The sequence below is a fragment of the Ptychodera flava genome, chromosome 17 (genome assembly GCF_041260155.1).
Source record: "Ptychodera flava strain L36383 chromosome 17, AS_Pfla_20210202, whole genome shotgun sequence".
In the NCBI taxonomy this organism is placed as follows: Eukaryota; Metazoa; Hemichordata; class Enteropneusta; family Ptychoderidae; genus Ptychodera; species Ptychodera flava.
In genome coordinates this window covers 23,610,400-23,633,941 of record NC_091944.1, presented here as the reverse complement: position 1 = coordinate 23,633,941, position 23,542 = coordinate 23,610,400, and the positions used below count along the sequence as shown (strand labels likewise).

The following is a 23,542-nucleotide window of genomic DNA, read 5'->3' as shown; positions in this document are numbered from 1 at the left end:
CGATTTTCCATACGGACACCAAGAGCGCAGCGATTAAACTAGAGGACGTTGCGGTCAAGGAACTTTGTTGAAAAAGGTTGATCGTCGGTAAAAGTGACTTCTTTTTTCAATGTGTACTGCTATAAAAGAAATGGGTCAAAGCTTTTTATGGTGGTCAACCATTCTCTTTCGTATGTAAATAAGAATGAATAACCAGCATCTCTTCTCTGCATCGGGTGTGGCCAGTAGTACCGGCAACTTTGTTAGTCAGTGGTGTTTACTCAGCCTTAAGGACACTGCACATGCTTCGTAGACCAAACGAAGTCGAGCGGACCTAACGATGTATAGGGGCTACTTTCTCCTGAATCGTTGACTTTGATGACGCGTACATACAGAGCATTGCGTTCGCTATAGGAAAAGTGCCTTCGAAATGTTCAACCCAACCCGTCGTCAAAAGAAGTTAATAGTGGTAAGTGGGATTAATGTAGGGCAGTAAACCAAAATGCAGGGCAGAAACGCCACCAGGAGGATAGAACAAGGTCGTATAGTCCTGATATGAGACAGAAATGATTGTGAAATGTATCTCGTTTTTTTAAAGATGGGCATTCTCCACGTCTTTCATTTACTGTCAGTCTACGTAAGTTACATTTGTAGAGAGAAAGCAAGTGATAGTTTTTTTAGTTCGAATATACTCGAATCGGGCTTCAATCAGCCATTGTCGTTTTCCACGCCGCCTGCATACCTCAGGTGAGATTTATGAAAGTATGTGACACGCGCAAGGTAAACTGTGCCTACATAGAGCGCAACGAAAGCTCTCTTTCACAAGTTGAAAATACTGTAGAGTTGAATTGAAACGGGAAGAGACGTCTATATTTTTATCTTGTTAGGAAACAGACAAGGTAGCATCGATCTGTGTCCACAAGCGCTGAAGTATACAAAATATGGCAAGATGTAAAATTAAGAAAACATTCCCCCGCGGCTATGCATATGTTCTCATCGTAACATACCCATATGATGCCTTAGTCTTTGACAGCGTGCCTCGACTCATGAACCAGAGAAGGATACTGTGTATAACACTCGTATGCGACGTCCGAAGGTTACATATTGACAACTTACTGTTATAATTGTTCAAATCTCTCAGCAAACTTGTTGTAGTTTATAATATGAGACTATACTAAAATTCGGCCCACTTTTAAGTAATGATCTAAAATATAACAGTTTTAGAATACGTCCCTCGCACAACGTATGTTAAGCAAAATAATGTGTCTCCGTAAATCCGCTCTATCCGCCGACCCTAGACATTTTTGTGCGCACTGTTAAAATGTCGTGAGTAAATTATTTAATTTTTACCGTATTTTATGGGTCTCAGCTAACAAGAGAATAAAAATGAAATCATTCCCCGACCTACACACCCTAATTTTCAGAGGCATGCCACCAAGAACACTTTTTTTTAGCCTTGGGAGTACTCTGGTCAAGGAGAATGTCTTTAAGAAACCTCGAATGCCGTTTACTGTGTTTTTGTTCTTTTTGTTGTCAATCGCCTTGAATTACTAGGCGTGTCGACGTACCCTTGTATTGATTTCAACGTCATGAACCTGCCTCCGGGAAAAGTATCTTTTTTGCAGAATTTGCGAAATAACCAAGAATGCGGATATCACGAAATATCCATTAGCTTAATGACTCGGATACAACTTAGGCGTGGCCTAGCCCTAACAATGTGGAAAAAAACGTATGTGGAATTTGATACTCAAAGTATGACCTGATCTTGTGACGAATCGTTAGAATTAAGGTACGATGAGCCGCAGTTTCAATACCGTATCTTGTTCTACTCCCTCAATGTTCGTGCTGAAATGCCCTGTGTTCAGCTCGAGGCTCCACGTGTATGATGTCCAATGCCATTGTTGTCGTTTTCTTTGTCTTTTTTATCGATGATATTTAATTGCAATATGTACGGATAAAGTCGTGCTTGAACGTTCAATAATTAGTTTTAATATACTATAGGAAAAGCTAATAAGGAGTGTCATTTTCATTCAACAATGCATAAAAATTATAAAACGTTAAGCCTATTTGACTTCTATGAAGGTGGTCACTGACGTCAAAGGGACTGTTCTATTGAGATTCAATTGCAAAGTCTCATGCAGTGTATGCAATTCTGTCTGTCCAGTTGGTTCTGATGGAATTATTATGATGGAATTATTATGATTGAATAATTTGTCGTTACTTAACGAATATATTACTGATGATCGCGAAAATTGTATTGATGCCATTTCAGGAAAGTGTATTTAAATCTGAGATAAGTTATTTTGACTTTTATGAAGGTACTTGATTTTATTTCTCCGTCGAGACAGTGTTTTCTAAGATGGTAGCTTGCAACAGATTCCCAAAAAAGTCCTGTCCTTCCAAATTTCATATTTTGTTAATGCTAACTTTACGTTTAATAGGCTTTATATATTTTTGTATCGCGAAAAAAGACATGGATATACTAGAATTGGTTCACACATGTGACAGGTTTAGAAATTAATGCCTGCATCAGTACCTTTATTTCATGACTGTGTACAATGTATACAGCTTAGACTGCCGACAGCTGCGTGTGTCGTGCTTGATCAGTGTCGTTACTTTCAAACGTTTCGTTCGTGCCCAGGTAGTGGATAATATTCAGTCTCTACATTCATGTTTCGAAACTTTGGTAACTAACAGCAGTGACGGCAGTTAATAAGGTATTTTCAGTCGGGTTCGAACTCACAACATACAGTAGCCAGTCACCTAGCGGAGAAGCAACAAGTAGAAGCGTTCGGTGAAATCCTGACTCATGACTGTACCCAAGAATACAGTAGAATAGAAAAAGAATGAGGAGTATATCCGATTGTAAATTCACTCTTGGAGCGACAGCTTTGGCGCAGGCCTGCAAATACTGCTCCGAAATATCACTCAAACCAAAAGCCCTGTAATAGAGGCTTTTACGGATATTTACTTAGAGTACATCCATTAATTAGCCCATGATTTTCTGGCCTTCCATATAGATACATAGTTGCCAGGCTAGGAGCTTTTGCATTATATGACTCCGACTCTGTGTGGGACAGAATTAAACGTCACAGAGGCGTCGCCATGGCAAAACACACCACTTCACCCAACGTAAGACATCTATCTCACGCCACGTTGAAATTATTATGATAATTGAAGAGCGGAGAGGAATGCGGGTATGTTTACAGCAAATCTGACCTTTCCAGCTTTATCTCACCCATTTGTGTCAGGTACCTGTATGTGTTCTGTTTGCAGTTACTACGGTTTTACTGTAGCTCTACCATAAAAGTATGTTCACCAAAAATTAGTTTCATGTTCTTTAATTTTCACAACTTAACCAGAACATCGAACAGAAAGCAAACAATATATATATATATATATATATATATTATATATATATATATATATATATATAATATATATAATATATATATATATATATATATATATATATATATCGAAATATATCGAAGTATACAGATGTCCTCGTGGCAAATTACAGTGTTCAATGCCAAAGGAGAGCGTTATATATATATATATATATATATATATATATATATTATATATATATATATATATATATATATATATATATATATTATATTATATATATTTATAGAACAGAAGTTGTGGAGGTCACTTGAGGAGCCGTGTCGTCCACGCATTAAATGCTTTCAATGAATAATCTTCATTTTAAGCGAGTGGAAGTGATTTCAACACGTTGAAAAGGAAACTGTCAGTCACGAGAATTGTAAAAAAATACCAAGTTGTATTCTTGTCGCCAGCAATATTCCATAATTTTATGAAGATCTTCAAACTCCAGTCGACAAAATTAAATAAAATAAACATTTGACCGCCCTTTCTGACACTGTACTAAACTGTTTTGATACATTTGTTCACATATCAAATGATTTGTGAATATCGTACAGAAAATTTCAGACATGCCGCATAATTCACAGAAAGTGCCTTTCGGGCATCACGAAAAAAGGTAAAAACAAAATGCGCTTCGCCAATCGACCGAAACTAAATTTCTGCCGTTGTATTTTAGCCCCTTGCATAACTTTACGATGTTTCATATAATAGGAGGAGAGGGACATTTTAAATCTTCACCACTTTTCTGAGCAAAGAGTCTAGAATCTAATACTTTGATGTATTCTTTACGTTCCCACAAAGCAGAGAATGTAGCAAGTGAACCCTTAATTAATATGACAATGCTCAGTATTTCAAAACAAAATTAGATATTTATCAGATGGATATCTGTAGCCGGTTTCTCCCAATTTTGTGCCGTTTATTAACTTGACACTGCCCAATGCTTTTCAGTAATTTCACAGTTTTATACTAATTACAAACTTCATTACATATATAAGTGAACCCTTTATTAACTTCACAACACTAAATGCTTTACAACACAGTCAGATATCAGTCGGATCAGTATCTGCAGCAGATTTCATCAAAGTTAGTGCATTTATTTATGAGTTATATGACTAATTACAAAACTTTATAAAATATTCTAATGAACCATTTATTAACTTGACACTGTCCAATGCTTTTCAGTACAATTACATATTTATGAGATCAATATCTGTACCAAGTTTCACCGAATTTGGTGCCGTAATTTCACAGATATATACCTAATTACAAAGTTCATTATATATGCAAATGAACCTTTAATTAACTGCACCCTACTAAATGCTTTACACCATAGGTAGATATCTGTCGGATCAGTATTTGCAGCAGATTTCATCAAATTTCGTGCAGTTATTTCGGAGTTATAATACTCATTACAAAACTTCATAAAATATGCAAAAAAGCTATTTATTTACTTGACACTGTCCAATGCTTCAATTAGATATATATCAGATCAATATTTGTTGCATGTATCATCAAATTTGGTGGAGGGATTTCAGAGTTATGTCACTAATAACAAAGTTCATTAAATATGCAAATGATCAGATAATTTACATGACACTCACAGTATCATCATAATGATCTGACATTGTCATCTGTGAAAAGTTTCATGAAATTTTGTGCAGTATTTCTTGAAATATGTCGACACTGTCTCCATTAGGGAAACCACTATATGAGAAAAAAAAAAAGATATGTCATAACTACATTAATATGCAAGCCACACCAACCAAAATCTTATCAGTTCTTGCACGTAGCATATGTTACCTATCTACCAAATCTGACTTGAATCTGTTCAGATGTTTTTGAGTTATCATGTAAACAGACAGGCAGACACAAACACACACACACACGGACAGACAGACAGACAGACATCGCTATGACATTAGCTCATGTGTGTGAACACGTGAGCTAATAAACGGTACACTCGGGTATTGTATTGTGGATATAAGACCTCTGGGGTGAAAATTAGCATGTGCTGAATCATACGTCAGGCTACTGTGCAGCCACGCCAACAGAGGTGAATAAATATACGCCCATAATTGTTCTTCCGTGAGAATGTTTGGGGCTCGTGTGAGACAAAGTATCTCTAACTCGTGTGAGAAATCTGATCCAAGGTCCTTTGGGGGTGTGAGATATTATTATTCTGACGTTCCTAGCAGTAGTACACAGGGAGTGTGAGAACACCGGTGAGATCGATTTGCTCTCACACATTGTCGCGCGAGTGATATGTTTTCGTTCGACGAATGCTTATCGGTCCTTTTCTGTTCTTTCGTCCGAGCCGCGCGTATTGTTTGAAAAATGGCATACTATAAAATTGAATAATGGCATACTATCAAAACCAGAGCTATTGAGTGGACTGACGACACACTACGCAGTGAATTGAATTGTGAATTCCACGTTGGTGACAAATATAGATAAAGATTGACAAAAGCACGATGCAATTTGGTTATTATGACTATTACATCGCCAAGTTATCAATCCTAAGTGCTGCCAGAGCAGTGAGAAGAAACTTTTCAATAGTATAACATGTTCCGTATGCATTATATGTGATTGGATGTGGACTATGTTTCTCGATATGGCGAATGATATTAATCAAGGAAAGCTGTTAATTACAACTTTATTTTCTATATTAAAGTACGATAACTGAAATTTTCTCAATTATTGAAGAGAAGTAAGGGAAAAAATTCCACATGCCAATGGGCTTGGACAGAATAATTCACACAAGTTGCGGAATTTCTGAAATTACTTAACTCTTGCGACACATTTTATCTCAGTCCATTAGAGTGTTGGAAAAAAAGAAAACGTATTTAGCGAAGCAATTTGCATCTAATGTTTCGTTTCAAGAGGCACTCAAGTAGGTCCTGGAGCCGTGACGGTTCACATAAATAAAGATAAAAAAAGTTTAAGAATGACTGGCTTCTTTCTATGTCGGTGTCATTAATCTAAATAAGTTGAGGATCTATCGGTCGACGAGTTCGACACAAATTTCTTCTATAAATTTGTTAGACATCAAATTAAGCTCGACATCAAATTAAAATAATACTTCTTGTCAATTACAGAGGTTAATTATAATGTAAGAAATATAAAAAGTAGCAGCCTTGTTCCCTCGGGAGATATTCATTCCTTTTCTGATATCAACACTAATCGCAAAATTCTACTATTGTGGTAGTAGCGAACCCCGAAGGTTGCACTAATTGGATTACCTTACTGTACTTACACCTAACGACGGCAAAGAAACACACACTTAGACGAAAAAAATGCACTTCTTCTGCCATGATGTTGTGAAGTTGGCAAAGTGGCAATACTCTCTCTTTTGTGAAGAAGGGTGTGGATTTGACGCTAATGTGGCGATGGAAGGGACATCATGGCTAATGGGTCATAATATGGGTAGCCCCTCCTAACAGATTGTATACGAGTCTACTTTACCATCTGAGTGCGTTCTTTTACGATAATTGCAAATGTATCTCTCTAAACATATTTTATGAGCCTGTTTCCAACGGAAGAGAAGGAGTGTATAAATTCCTTTGCTTGCTGAAATGACCTTTAGTCTTTAATTAAAATAAAGTAAATCGTACTTTTCGACTAGACATTTGTTACTTTATGAATGGAGGCTACTGACACAGACAAATATATATAAATGATAACACAAATTACTTCAATTACAAAGTAATAATATCTGCTACTTAAGTTTCATGCATCCTGCAATGTTCAGACAGAAGTGAAAGGACTCTTAGCTCTGCAATCTAATATGTTTGGGACGTACCATTCTATTTGTAGGTGATGTTAAAATTTGAAAAATCATATTTATTTTGGTGGCGATATTTAGAAACCAACTCAGAGCGTATGTTTGACAGGCTGGCGTAGATTTGTCAGATGAGCACTCAAGCTGATAACGTTGAGCTTGTCTTATATATATAGATTACATCGCATGCTTATGTTAGAGTTACTCGATTCTTTGTCAAACTGTTATTATTATTTATAACGCTCTGCTTTTCGCATCGAGCACTGTAATTTTCCACAATGGCATCGCATTCTTCTATATAACTTGCTCTTAATGTTAATGGTTGATTGATGTCTCGTGGTCAATAATTGACAAATCATCTAGTTATATTACAAAAAATCGAGTTATTCCAACATAAGCAAGCGATGTAATCTTTGCTGACAAATCTACATATCAAACAAACTCCCCGATCGCATTGATATGTTTCTCTGTAATTACATTTCCTTGCCATGCATTCGCTACACTCGCTACACTTCGATACACCTCGGGTCTTGAAGTGTATGGTTCATAGTGCATTGTACCCTTGTAGTGTGCAGTTTACATTTCCTACCAGAACGATGAGTAAACTTTCGAAACAAGCAGACGGAAGATTATCCTCCGTTCCTATTCCATGGTTTCTATAAAAGTGTGTGGCTAACTCGTTCCAAGGGCAGTGAGACGAGTTTCCTTTGTCTGCCCTTAGTGTAAAACTGAAAAACAATGCCGGCACCGCACGCTGAGATCTGACTAGGAAAGATTGACTGTTGGAATACTCGCTCTGATAAAATCAATATTTACTTCACTGATACCTCCAAAAAGGGTGGTACAAACCTAGGCCTTGCCACAGTGCCTATGGTGTACAATCGTCACCACACCTGTACACTTCCGCGATAGCCAGCAGTTGGCATAAATGAATGTACACTTGACCGTGACCAGGTTTTGTCGATTAAAAGGAAAAAAGGACGTTGACCTCCTCTAAAGAAATTTAATGAAGGCGTGACGTTTCGCAATACTTTTGGCATGTCACGGCAGTTTTTACTGGTAAACAGGCCACGAAATCTCAAAATATATACACAGAGATATGGAAGTTTGTTCGACCACTTTTTGAACACACATCAAATGGAAGCAACATTCCCAAGTCCAATGCGACTTTGTGATTAGGGCATGTGAGTGAGTCGTTACGTCTTAAACCGAGTCTCATGAAAACTGCAGAAAGTGGATTTGCATCAGGGACCGACTCATGTTATCGCTGATAGAAGCAATAACATTTTAGTCAATCATTCGTTGGAAGGGTTCTAGTGTTTGATTTAATCGATGGACTTTACTTTCATTCGTATCTTGATGACTCTGAGACTGAGAAAATCTGCAAACTCTGACAAGACCGGAGTTGTTCCATTCCATAAACCTGTATGTCACTCCATAACTCCGAGTACTTAAACTATGAACTTTCGTACACCTTTTGTTAATGTGACGCTCAACAAATAATGTTACAATTTGGGGACCTACGAACCAATCTACGATCATCCCTACCGTACCGGCAATTTCATTTTTGTCTTTTTCACTATGCGAATAACTGGCCAACTTGATGAAACACTTAACTCAGCTTGTACATCGTTTTCAGTAGATATTGCATCAAGTACAGAGGCTATTAAAAGGCATCCTCGGTCAATTCGGTTCTTTTACTTGTTTATCAAAATTTATCCCACCATAAATAGTCTACATCATTTTTTTGCGATTCACGTGAGTCGAAATCTTCTTCAGCTTGCAAAAATCCAAGACAGACATGGTACACTGTGTAAATAATTGTTCCCCTTCTTTTAAACCTGCATTTGTAGCACATTTATAACGGTATAAAACTGTATGAGTTGAATTCTTAATATTTAGATAAATGCACCATATTACTGACGGACGCGACGTAAGTTAAACATACCAACATGTAACCAAACTACTTGTCTAAAATCTTCCAAGTTTCCGAACGGCCACGAAGACGTTACGGTCAAGGAACATCGTCGAAAAGGCTAAACGATAAGAGCGACTTCTTTGTTCAGTGTCTATTGCTATAAAAATGGGTCAAAGCTTTTTCTATGGTGGTCAACAATCCTCTTTCGTATGCAAATAAGGATGAATAGCCAACATCTCTTCTCTGCATCGGGTATGGCCATTAGTACCGGCATCTTTGTTAGTCAGTGGTGTCTACTCAGCCTTGAGGACACTGCACATGCTACGTAGACCAAACGAAGTCGAGCGGACCAAACGACGTATAGAGGCTACATTCTCCTCAATCCTTTACTTTGACGCGCGTATACAGAACATTTGCGTTCGCATATTTTCATCTAGTTACGAAACATACAAGTTATCTGTCTCCCCAAGCGCTGAAGTATACATAGTATTATAAGATGCAATTCCCATGTGGCTATGCACGTATGTTCTCGTCGTAACATACTCATGACGCTTTAGTTTTTGACAGCGTGCCTCGATTCATTGACAAGAAACACAGTGGTTAGGGTAACTGACTTACTATCGGAGAACTGCGAGTTCGAGGCCTGGTACATGTAGGTCCAGAGTAACTTTCAGTATTGGACTCGATGTCGGAGGATGGTGAGTCTGAGACTCAGGCACGGTGTTGTGGCGTCAAGCAAGGCACTTTAATCCTCATTGCTCCTTTTGGTAGTGGGTTATGGGTACCTAATTGTAATTTGGCCTTCGCCTGTTGGATGATAGGCAGAATTAAGAAAAAAATCTAGCCATGATTTTTCGCGCAAAGGTTTGTTGTTTTTCTTTTACGTGACGTCTCCAGCCTTTGTTAATTGGTAAATCAGATCCAGTTTATGGTTGATATCCAGCAGAATTTGTTTAAATACACATATTATATTAGAGCAATGATAAAGCTAGGAATGAGTAAGCTTTACATTAAGCTCAGACAACCTATAAACATGCAGTTAAGGTCACGTAAGTGTTTGTGCACTGATTTGTCCGATCATTTGAATAAGAAATGGCGTTGTTGAGGAGGTGAAGTGGCTCAATGGGTACATAGTTGGAGTGTAGTAAACTCAATGGGTACATAGTCGGAGTGTAGTAAACTCAGTGGGTACATAGTTGGAGTGTAGTATTTTTAGCGCTCTCTGAAAATACAAAATTATGTATCACACAGGCTAGTGTGTAACCAGCAGGGTGAATCAATAAACGCCCATAATCGTTTAAATTTAACATCATGGGAATATTTTGGCCGCTTCTTACGAACGATCTTCAACATCGATTGCCCAACTTCAATGTTACTACATGTATATTTTCAGCATGACTGTCTTCTTCCAGTGTAGTGACTAATATTGCGGGCAGTTAGCAAATTTTTCCGTGTAGAGAAGTAGTTTTCCTGTTGGGAGTGGGTTTAAACGACTAATGAGAGGGCAAGGGGAGCTTTTCCAATCATTTAGGGACATATTCTTTAAATTATTTTATAATAGTATTATGTGTATGTGCTTCGCTTCACCTGATGCAACATTGTTTGGATTGTAGCTGTCTATTCTTTTAACTGTTTGAAGTAAATTGGGGCCAAATATGTACATGTTAGTATTTGCATCTTTTGTTAGATTATACTGACAATAACTTATTAAATGTTTTTTAAGGGTTAACGGCACTGAGCTCAAATCATGTAATTTCTAATGTACACAAATATTACTTAATATTTATAAAGATTCCAATAGATTTAATTACGTTTTAACATGTAACTGTCGAATAAAAGACACACTCTATCAATAGTTAAAATCGGTTAAGGACAAAGTCTGGAAAATATGACAACTATGATTAGTTCATCTTTTTATCATCTAGGAGCGGACTTTTTTCTTCATATTGAGATATTTTGACAGAATGATACATAGTGTCGGAGACAACGACAAGTTAATTGCCGTCAGAAATATGCAAATAAAATAACGGTTGCTCTGAAACAAACAAACAAACAAACAAACAAACGAAGGAGCTCATTTCTCGTAGAATACAAAATGCGTTTTTGTGCATTCTCATCACATTTTATCAATCCACCTTTTATTTGAAGACTAATTTTCTTCCCATACAAAAAGAGCCCGCATCAACCACCTTGTCTCTTTGAATAGGCGCATTGTGTCAAAGATATATAATTGGATAATTCGTGTCATAATTGAACGTATTGTTGTCAGGGACACCATTTTTTACGCCCAAACCACAACTAACAGCGACAAAACGCACAAGAAGAGAAATATTCTGTTCTCCTGACAGTCTTAATTTTGAATAAGATCAATGATAGCCTCGATAAATACACTTTGTACAAGAAGACAGAGCTATTTAGTAGGTGTCAATACAGCTGCAGTCATTTCGAAAGGGATCACCCATTGTAAATGACCGCTCAATACTGACAATTTGTGAATGAATGGGTGCTCAATGTACAATTCTTTGCCAGCCGTCATATACCTGTCTGTGTAAAGCGTCTTCTCTGCGCTCGACAAAGAGAAGGCACATTGCCAACTTCTTACAGATAGCATAGGCAGACTTTTTCTTGAGTTTATCTTTGAAAAACAAAACAATTTGAGAGCAATTTTTCGTTTCGAGGGACACTAGTGTACGCTTGCAATGATTCACATAAATACATAGAGTTTATGAATGAATGGCTTCACTCTTTGTCAGTGACATGAACCTAAATAAGTTAAGGATTGAAAGGGTCGACGCGTTTGACACAGATAAATTCCATTCTTTAAATTTGATAGACATCAAATTACATGTAAAAGATACTTCTTTGTTATATGTTGCGGTAAATTATATTTTTAAATACAACAAAAGGTAGTAACCTTGGTCCCACGGCAGACATACATTCCTTTCGTGATATCAACAAAAACTGCAAGGTTGTTCCGTGGAGGAGGTAGCGGACCCCCGCCTCCATGATTGTACTGTTGTCGGGTTTGCCTTGCTATATTTACACCTAACGACGGAAAAGAAATCACACGGAGATAAACATTGCACTTGTTCTGCCTCGATGTTGAAAACTATGCAAAGTGGCAAAGATCTGGTTTCGAAACTGACGTTGCGATGGAAGCTTCACGGTTTGACGGACCATCCTATGAACAGCCCCGCCTAATATTGTGTATATACAAGCATGCCTGCTCTGCTATCTGAGTGCGCCTTTTTTACATGTATCTCTCTGCATAAAAGCCTCCTCTGAGTGTATCTCGAAAGGAAGCGTATACATTTCTTTGCGTGCCAAAAAGACAAAAGACATTTATCTGAATCTTACTAGGAATCGAAATAAATTTTGGCCGTGGAATTAGAACAGTGCCATCTCGGCAAATCTATACAATAATAGAAAGTGCCTTTAAAGTTCAATCATGAAAACAACTAATTTCCACTCATGCACTGCGGTGTATCGTGGAATTATATTGTCAAATGATTTATGGGTAACCATACGAACTCTGAGATCAGGGCAAATCATCATAGCTGTAGTTTAGCCGACCTTGAGAACGTTATTTACATGTGGGAGCGTGGTACAGTCGATGTTGTTGACGGAAGCGTTGCAATTGTCACATAAATTGCAGTATGCTAGTAGTTCTGGATAGCATTCTCGGCCTGGATTATTTCTGGGACATGGCATATTAAAGTATTCTCTGTCCATGAAGTTTTGACGGCTGTGTTGAACTTGTAGACGATTTCCATTAAATCTGCGAGTACTGCAAGCAATGGAAGTGCAAGTGTAAGCTATGACAATGAAGACACGGAAGAAATGACAATTAAAAGTAATATCGCAAAGACAGACATCGCAAACAATGAAATGGCCGACGAATTTTTCAGTATTAAAGCTTAGTGTTTTGTTTTAATGTCTTTGGTGTGGTGACTTGTTAAGATTTCAAGCATCACACATAGGCAGACTTTAGTAAACATTCAATATGCGTAATCTGTCATCAACAAACCTTTAATTCACTTGTTTTACCCAAATACAGCTTAACAAGTGTAATATTTTTAAAAACTTTCAAAATTAGATTGTGAAAATATAATTGATATAAAGAACAAATAAACAGGAAAGCTGTCAAAATACTCAGCTATTGTCTCTTTCAGAGAGACTTGGTGTAACCTCTCTCTGTTTCTCCGTTTTACTTTGAAATATTGCAGTTACTGGAATTGTTCCACCTTTATTCAATATTGTTTGTTTCTCCGAGTAGTTAGCTTAATTATTAAAAAGAAGAGCCCTGGAACATGACAGAAATACGATATGTTATATTCAATCGTGAGGAATAAATATGGATTGCATGGAAACCTGAATCAATAGCTATACATTACTGAAGCCAGGAACGCTCATTACATATACAAATTATGCATAAATATGCAATATCGGGCTGATCTGACACTCAAAGCTTACTCAAATGAAAATGTTAGGGTCATGGTATAATATCATGATAAAAACTCAAAAAGTGGTTTTTTAGCCCAAAGTGCCCTTTTCTCGTTTCGTTAACAGAGACTGAGAATATGTCTGAAGATTGTCGGCTGCATGAAACTTAAAGTCTCGATGACATGCCCCGCACAACATTCTGTAAAACCGTTTTTGTCACATTCTGAATTATATCGATGTGAAATGTGGAAAATTAGCGAAACTTTCTGCTTCTGCAGGACGCCTGCATCCACCTTTCTAGGCTGGGCCTGTTGAGCCTCTGAATCCAGCTGAGGTATTTGCATACTGTTGATAAGGGACGAATGACATCATCCGTCCTAATTGATATGCATGATGTGTAAATCATCAAACGTAGCATTTTTTCTGAATTCCGATTCCCAAATAAGCTAAGGCTGCGTTCACAAATAACGATTGGGGAGGTGGAGGAATCGCGACTATAATCTTATTTTTTCAGATCCCCTCAATACCTTAAAACAATTTCTAATGCTCCCCTACTATATGATCAATTTTTTTCAAGTCCCCCCTCAACTATCACAAGCTTGCATAGGATGTAAAGGATGTGCTCGCAGGAAAAGTAAACACGTATCGTGCCGTTCCGCTTCCAGATGTGCAACACTACCTGTTATTGGTAGTCTGTAGAGTCGTGTTCCTAAGGCAAGTTCTTAATTAATTCGTGTTTAAATACATCAATGAACTTTTTGGATTTATCGGTGTGAGCAACTTGATTTAATCCAAATCAGGCCAGTCAGCTCCTGCGGAAAAGCACACAAAATGAATGCTGATCACCATATTGTATCGTTGCTCAGTTACGATGCAGCTTGGATGATTTTTCATCACACATCTGTTAATGCTGGGCAAAATTGTCACTTCGGAAGACACATAAATTCGTAAAAGTTGAAACAGCTCTTACAAATTGCGGCCAAATTTAATGAGTAGCTATACGAATCAATTTTACTGATGATCCCCGTCGGAGAGCGGGTGTTGTCAGTACCACAGTCCCTCTAGAGGTACCGTGCCCAACGTCTATTATACTTCAGCCGATATATCTCATTCACACCTCTATCTATTACCGTCGTGTCAATCGTTCAAGCAAGGCAAGCTTTGAAAGTGAAAACACCATCGATTGTAGCCTACTCAATGCGACGTGAAGGATGTTACACAGTTTAGTTCAACAGAACGCTGATATTACGAATAGAGAAACAACGGCCGACGTCAAAACGTTAAGTTGAAGGGAGGTAGTTTCATAAGATACCGGGTAGGTTATCGGGCTGGTTGATAATATATCGGCAAAATTAACAGATATCGGGCCCGGTACTCAAAACCCTAAGAGTAGAACACTTACTAGTTTTTCGTCTCAGGAACGAAATACAGATGCAGTTGACAAGTGAGATGCCAATGGTACTTTCAACTAATCACACAATTTAGTTGAAATCGTGCAAGCTTAGCCGTATGAGGCGCCACATGTAAAAAGAATCATTTTTACACAATCACGCTTATATAAGAGATAGAACAGATGGAAAATGTATACAGACAGGAATACATATACATACATGCATACAATACATGCATACATACATACATAAATAGTCATTTCCTGTATTCAATCAACCGTTTATTTTCTTATTTTTGTCATTCCGGTTAGTCCCGCATCTTGTTTTCTTTTACCTTATATAACGCTAATATATTTTTCATCAAATAAATTTCATTGCAGATCCAGGGGTCAAAGATGCGTATTAAGAGGAGCTCCGTTTCACGTCCAAGGATTGTATTCCTGATGGGATTTACAATGTTTACCAGTTGCATGACACTTATGTTGATGTCATATGTCACTCTTCCAATGACAAAATATTATTCAGTATCGCGGATGGATGTCTACAATGTATTATCACTATCCGAAGATGAAACCGTAAATACACGGACATTTGTTGAAAATGGGTTGAATTTCCAAAAATTTTATATTTCAGATATAAATTCAACAAATTATTTTCCCAATGGTTCCCACTTCGGCACGCTCTCAGAAATGAAATCACGAAAGACGGAACATGATAGAGTAAAAAAAACATCGATGCATCTCCAACTGTTCATAAATGACACCGCTAAATTGATTTCAAACGATAGAAGTAATAAATTGATACCAGTCAATGAAATCTTAACGTTGAATAAGACTGGAAAAGGATTGCCAATCAATGAAACAATAAAATTAGTGTCAGTCAATAAGGCTGCAAATCCGATTTCACTTAATGAAACAAGTAAACTAGAAGCAGTCAAAAAGACTGGAAAGACAGTGCCAGTCAATGAAACAATAGCATTAGTAAATGAGACTGCCAATTCACGATCAGTCAATGAAAAGAAAACATTTGTACAAGCCAAGGTGACTAATGAGCAGTCAATATCTCCAATGTCTATATTCAACTCAATTAAAACGAAATGGAAATTCAACGCTAAGGAGGCAAAAAAGTTGAGGTAAGTATTACGCTTTCGCCATATACTCCTTATTGTTATTTACCTTAAGCAGTACTAAGTTCGAATTAGTTTAGGAAACATCTTAATGCATTTGATCGCCATAGAGAACCAAATTTGCAACATGAAACATATAATTACAGCAACTGTAGAAGTACATATACATCGCAAGGTCACTTGTTTATTTAATAAATAGTTTACCCTTAAAACTTGTGAGAATTCGTACGTCAAATTCACTTCAGTTCAAAAGGAAGGACTGTTTAACTCAAGACATAAACAGAGCAATTGATGATCATATTTATTTAGGATTACCACTTGACAAATGTTTGATAAACTTTCAGTATATTTACATATATTGGCGTATATGGAACACAATATTCATTGCATACGTAACGTATATCTTTGTATATGGAACATCGATATCAACGCATATCAACACGTTGATATGCGTAGCGTATATCTATGCAGATCATGAGTATACGTAATGCAGATCTTTGCTCACCATGTGTACACTGTAGTTTTGCATTTATTAGTTTACGTACGTGTATACTTAACGTATTTGACACATGTACAGAATCAGTATATGTGTATACATTGTTGTCTATCAAGCACTTTGCCCAGTGTACGATCGCCCATTTTTCTTCAGAGCTAATAGAGGGATCATACTATAACGGTCTATAAATATTGAGCGTGTGATTCAAAACTATAACATATAAAATGAGCTGGAAATCATTACGGGTCAAAATATTGACAAGAGTATTTTTTAAAGTGGGGTTAACCAGAAGGCAAGAAACATCACTAGAATTCAAAACACAGAAGCCAAACCAAAAACTTCGGAACACCATGAATTGGCAGAGTTTTTCTGACCCTACGCTGGAAGAAGTTTTTACCTAGGTTTAGCTACATTGAATAGAAAGTATACGTCCAATCGCCAACATGGTAATAGAAAACGATTGTAAGTACTGATTGTTTTGCAGGCCTATCATTAATTCCGATTAATTGATAGACGCCCCTTTATTTAAGCCAATTCTTTGACAGATATCTAGAGCATTAGATTAGCTAATGCAAGTTTTGCAGCATTCGTCATTAAAACTTTGGTATATTTACAGGGTCATTCTGGAAAAAGACTGTAAAACGAAAGAAATGTTCACTGTCACGCAGAAGAACGTTGAACTAAATGGCACAATAAAGTTTGATGCTGATAGGAGGTCACAGCTAAGTGTAACACAGGAAGTGTACAAAAGATTTCCCGAGGTATGTATCTATGTAATATTGTCTTTATTCGTTCGAATGTATTTTTTCATCGTCACGGATAAATACTACATTGATCACCACATGTGTAATTATTATATCCATATCATATGCATCATGTCCAATCGCAGGACATTTAAACTCTAGCTGTTCGACAACATTGCACGGACACGTGGTTTATCACCTTTCCCCTCCATAAATAATTTATACAATGGGCACATTTTACAATTGCTTATTATCAGGAAATGCCTTTCAAGAAAAGTTCATTCAAGAAATGCAGTTTGGTTGGAAATAGTGGTATTCTGCTTGGAAGTCAATGTGGAAAATCAATAGACTCGTCGGATTTTGTTATCAGGTCAGTCTCTGCATACTTTTTTTTTTCACAGGGACGCAGATTATTTGACTCGTAGACGTAATTATGCTGTACTTTTTGTATCTTACAGTAAATTTGAAAATAGCTTGGAATTACAACGTGCTTGGGTGATAAGACAAACGTTTGTGGCGATACAAAATGACACCACCTGCATTCATTACAAACGTTTTGCAAAATTTTGCAACAATTTAACCCAATACGACGTTCACTGTGCCACAGACAACTTCGCAGGTTTTGCCGCGCTTCCATTGAGAAACTCACCTGTACACTGATCGCCTGAACATTCTTATATTGTTTTATCACACTTCGCGGCTATGAAATTTTCACAGAACGCTAAAGATAGGTTTTTTCTTGATGTGTACCGCTCGATTCAACGATTGCAATTTCCTACACTGAACGTGTTCTGTAAGTGAAAACTATGGACTTCGTATTGGGTTAAATTGTTGCAAAATCTATCAGAGGAAAAGCTTTGTAATAAATGCATTTCGCGTCATATTATTAATCGGCAGAGACATTTTTTTCTAATCACCTAAGTATATTGTAATTTAAAGCTATCTGTTATAATATCTTGATTTTATTTTTCAGATTCAACTTGGCAAGGTTGCGGAATTATTCAAAGGATACTGGCACAAAAACAAATCTTATTACGTGTAATCCTTCAATCTTAACAGCAAAGTAAGTATAAACAACTCAATTATAGTGATGAAAATGTTTGGTTTTGGTCACGGAGAATAGGCAAATTTTTCATGTCTCCACAAGCGTTCACTTGACTTTCTCAAATAATTTTTTTTGGTATCGGACAAATTAATTCAAAATAGCCAATCAGTTTTGTTGTCGTTTGTAATGGATAGTTGGCCTGCCAGACGCAAAGAGCCTTTATGCAGTGCTGGTAAGCATGAAGAGCAATACAAGACTGGCATGGTACATATTAAAGCATAAAGGGATGTTTTCGCTGAAACGTACTACTTTAACACTTTGTTTTGTAAAGAAAATTTTCTATGTGACTGTTGTGTCCCATAGGTTTAGCCGCTTCAAATTTACTTGTGAGCAAAGACGTAAACAGAAAGTAGGTCAATTGGAATGCAGTTATTTCTTTCAGAAAAATATTCGAGATAATGAATTTTATCATTCAAGTGTATATATTGATGGTACAAATACAACGATATAATTGGTCGATATATGAAAAGAGCTGTGGTGTATTCATGATATAGCATTAAAGGCACACGCGCGAGCTCTCGGCAAGAGCAAAAGTCTTTTTTTGACGTTTCATACAAGAATTTTAATAAGTGTTATGCTTTATTGGCAATAAATCACGCCCATCGAAAGTATACCGCTCGGTTTGGACGAGTTCACTTCATATATGCACTCGCTATCGTTCGAACCTACTGTCGTAAACTGGTCAAAATCTCATGGTATACCGTCGCTGGGTGTGCTTAATTGTTTAAAATAATTAATTTGCTTATTTAGTTGTAAACCGTGGGTTACCTTAATGACAGTTCATTTAGAGTCTACCGAGGCAGTACCGTGCATCAAGTTACTTTGCAATGCTTATGCTTCCACTATATTTCTCAGGGTCTGCATTTTGCATAAATACTTATCATCACTAAGGATCTCAGTGCTGTAGGGTTATTCATAATCATATCTTTATTAATAACAGGCCCGTACTACAACTGCACGGATTCGCCATGAAAACTCATCATCATTTAGGATACGAGTGCAGTAGGGTACTTTTTAAGTATACAATAATGACAGATATATTTTATTTTATAAACAGTATTGGTTATCATAAATTTATTAATTTTTACACTCTTGCTGTGATTAATAACTCCCTATGACCCTGCCAGTACGTCGCTCATTTGTCAGACAGAAAACTATGGACGTTGTCAACACGCGGCCGATTTCTTCATTGATTTTAGCATGGTTCGGGGTTGGGTTTTGGGATAGATAAGGAATGACCAAACAGCGAGGTTGTTTATTATGGCATTTTACTGTATTCTCTAAGTAGAAATCATGTTCCAGATGACGGTGATAGCAGTTTACTTTGGTGGAAGGCCTGCAGCCGGCCCGACCAGACCGCGCCTGAGGCATCGCTTGACATCGTTACTTTGAAGAGCTGCACGTCTCGCTCGCAATCTAAACTGTAGACTCCCTGAAACTATTCACAGTTAACCTGACTCTCTAAAACTATTCACAGTAAATGTGGACGTCCTTCAATTCTTAAAGTACAGTTTTAGGATAAAGCTTATCGCTGAAATGCTCCATTAATATCTTATCATACATTGGAGTATGGTGATTGGATTCCCGTATATGGGGGTTTCTTAATTATTTCCTTCCGTAAATGCATGGTATTTTAACTCAATTCGAGGAAGATTATTATTACAGTGTAACGATAAATATTTTTAATAATAGTAACCGAATCTTTGCTGTCATACTCTAAATTGTGTCAATAAAAAGCAATAATTAAAATATATTTGACCTCTCGATAAAAATGAAATTTTTTGTAATGTTCGTTCTTAGAGAAATTGATGACGACAAAGAGCTATCGGGATAGGTTCATCAGTAAAAACACATTAGATGTGTTCCATTTCTAATTACTAATTTATACAGGGATAATATTGTCTTAGGATTGCCACCTTATCTAAAGCCGGAAACCTGAAATATTCTCAAAGGCTGTTAAGCGTCTGCTTGGAATAGCTTAGTGACGAACCAGTGCGATGATATTTTTCTCTGGGCTTTCACATTTTACATAATACATTTACGTGATATAAGCAATACATTCATGTTCCTAATAAGGAAAAATACAAGAACACATTTTGGTAATACAGTTATTCCAGTGTTGAGGAGACTGGATCTGCAGCAAACTTTACAAACTACGTGAAACAAGAGTATGGTAATACAACAGTCTACTCGGCCGCCTTCTCCTACCGTCGATATGCAGAACCAGCATTTAGAGCCCAGGACGCCCTTGAAGACGCAAACATCAAATCATATTACACCCATGCCAATTACATCACATTGGTGAAACGGTTTTTCAACAGAAGAAAGAAAATTAAGGAAGCAAGAATATCATCAGGTGAGATTAGACAACGTAAAAAGAAACTATGTGCTCGCCATATTTCTGTCTCTCTCAAAAAAGTCGAATTCTTAGTTTCCATCTCTAAATTATTTGAAATTTACAGCATAGCCTTTCAAACACAGCGCGTCATGCACAGTTTCGTTTTTTGATTTTTTTTTCGTGCAGGACAAAAATAGTTAAAAAAAATTACACTATACATTACGGTAGAATACTCCTCAAGAACGGATTTTCGGGGTGTAATTACATTTTGTATATACTTTTCTGGTCCATCAGTTGTCGGGGTCCATGCATTTCAATCGCGTGAAAGGAAGAAAAAATTCACTGTCTTTGTATTTCAAAAATCGAAATTCCGACAGAGTTCAGGCAGGCAGGAATGGTGGCCATTTTGAATTTCACATATCAGTAACTGTTAGTCTGAATGTTTCTCTACAACCCAAAGTTGCACGATTTGAAGGATTTATTTCGGAGCTGTTCAAGAGAAGAACTTGTATTGGTTATACTTGAGGTAACAAAAATAACACAATGATGCCAAGCATACTGTAGGGTTTGGAGTATCATAGGGAGGGGCAAGACAGCTGGTGGAAGAAGACCCTAATTAAGGCATTGATACGTTTAAGTAGGTTTACATAATAGATTTTCACAACGAAAGTGTATGTATTTTTCAATTAATACTGTTTTTATATACGCAAGGACAAAGTCTTTCGGCCAATCTTTGGCATGTTACTATCTTACAAACCCAATAACATTCAATATTAACCTGATTTTTTTTCTTTTGCACAATGTATTTCAGGATTGCTTCTTTTAGCTGGTGCATTTAGTTTTTGCCAAGAGATACATCTCTATGGATACTGGCCATTCTCAACTGATCCGCAAGAAAAGCCATTGAACCACCATTACTATGACAAGTACGCATGGATGAGCAAAAAACACGACATGCCAGTGGAATTCCAGATGCTTATAGATTGGCATAACAAAGGCATACTACGGCTGCATGTAGGAAAATGCCAGTAGTAAATGTTCACGACTATTGGTGCCAAACGACGATCAGCTGTTTCTCGCATCTGTTCCCTCAAAACTTATATAAAAGAAATAAAGGCTATTTCACTCATCTTAACTACCTTTGTTGGTGATATACGATATAGTGATTCGATCAATGAGGTTTCATGATAACGTGGAAACATGGCGAGACACTATTCATTGAACTTGGTCCCCGGTAAGACCGGTGTTATGTCCGTGATTCGTCTAAATGGTGTTTGGAACCGACCGTGAGATTTCTCCATCAGTTGCTCTGTTGTTTTGTATACCCTCCGTTTATTTGTGTGATAGTCATCTTCGTCCTCGAAGAGGAGAAGACAGATTTGTTATTAAGAGAGTTAGTCACTGTTGACTGACTCTATAGTGTGTGGTGTCATAATTGAAATGACCTAGCATCAACCAGAGTTCTGGACGCTATGATATTTGGTTTTAGGGCATGTATTTAGCGTAGTTAGTGCTCGTTACGTTAACAGTAACAGGGTCAAAGCACTATAGATTCACCGATGTCTCGCCATGTTTCTCGTTATCATGAAACCTCGTTGATCGAATCACTATATCATATATCACCAAGAAAGATAGGAAAGATGTGTAAAATAGCCTTTATTTCTTTAATATTCAAAAAGATGATGCACTTTTTTCAAGTTCAGAAGAAATATGACTAATTTTACGAGAAATATAACGTGTATTTATCATTCATTGATATATGTATTATTAGAGCCTAGAGTATATGGATGCTTTGAATATGAATCACCTATTGGACTGAAAATATTAATATATTGAGGGAATTTTTATAAATGTAAGGTGTGCTGTAGAAAACTATAGAGTAGGCTATTTATCATAATCGTTTAAATACAGTACGTCTATATTAAATGAGCTCGATGATGATAAATGGCGTCATGTATGTATGTATGTATGTATGTATGTATGTATGTATGTATGTATGTATGTATGTATGTATGTATGTATGTATGTATGTATGTATGTATGTATGTATGTATGTATGTATGTATGTATGTATGTATGTATGTATGTATGTATGTATGTATGTAATATGTATGTATCTATGTATGTATGTATGTATGTATGTATGTATGTATGTATGTATGTATGTATGTATGTATGTATGTATGCATGTATGTATGTGTGTGTATGTATGTATTTATATATGTGTGTATGTATGTGTGTTTCTGTATGTGTATTAGTGTGTGCGTGATATTTAGTATCAAAGTTACATTTAGCTTTTTACGAAAAACGATGAGGTTTTGTTTCAAAAAGAAGATCGTCTGCAATTGTGATATGACCCTTACTTATGTGAAATGACATTGGTTGTATTGCATAGTTGAAATCATTAGTGTTATCAACTGATGCTCGTGTATATTATCATTGTCTCACAATTTTTTAAATTCTGGAAACCAACATCTGTGATATTATGCCTGTGGAACTGTCACACAGGATTTGTAAATAAAAAATGAAGGGGCCATTTACATCATTTGTCGTACACTCTTGACTTACACTGCAACATCCATTGGCAGTGACATTTCGAAATTGACAGTACATTGACATTGAATGCGGAGATGACAAGCATGAACAATTTGCTTAACGTATTCAAGTTGTAAGATGTGAGTGCTAATCATTCAAATATTCCGCAGAAATTTGAATTTACAGAGAAATAATATTAAACATCATTGTGCCATTATTTATTTTTGATGGATTTATTGATGTATTGATTCATTTATTTTCCCGCCTCAACCGAATAAATATTCTGATCATTACATC

The 23,542-nt window shown here is 36.7% G+C and overlaps 1 protein-coding gene across 1 annotated transcript; it reads left to right on the top strand.

The window, feature by feature from the left end:
* Nucleotides 1–216: 216 nt before the first annotated feature.
* On the top strand, nucleotides 217–23,542 carry LOC139115829 (alpha-2,8-sialyltransferase 8E-like). Its single transcript, XM_070678208.1, has 7 exons — nucleotides 217–448; nucleotides 15,283–16,034; nucleotides 17,141–17,285; nucleotides 17,525–17,637; nucleotides 18,241–18,330; nucleotides 20,481–20,728; nucleotides 21,522–23,542. Exons 1-7 carry the CDS (start codon nucleotides 410–412, stop codon nucleotides 21,740–21,742), a joined length of 1,608 nt encoding a protein of 535 aa, XP_070534309.1. The 5' UTR covers nucleotides 217–409; the 3' UTR covers nucleotides 21,743–23,542.

Bases quoted from the DNA above. Each gene is read 5' to 3' on its own strand.
- LOC139115829 (XM_070678208.1), top strand. From the start codon at position 410: ATGTTCAACCCAACCCGTCGTCAAAAGAAGTTAATAGTG. The intron at 449-15,282 runs GTAAGTGGGATT...ATTTCATTGCAG, and splicing joins GTCAAAAGAAGTTAATAGTG to ATCCAGGGGTCAAAGATGCG. The intron at 20,729-21,521 runs GTGAGATTAGAC...AATGTATTTCAG, and splicing joins GGAAGCAAGAATATCATCAG to GATTGCTTCTTTTAGCTGGT.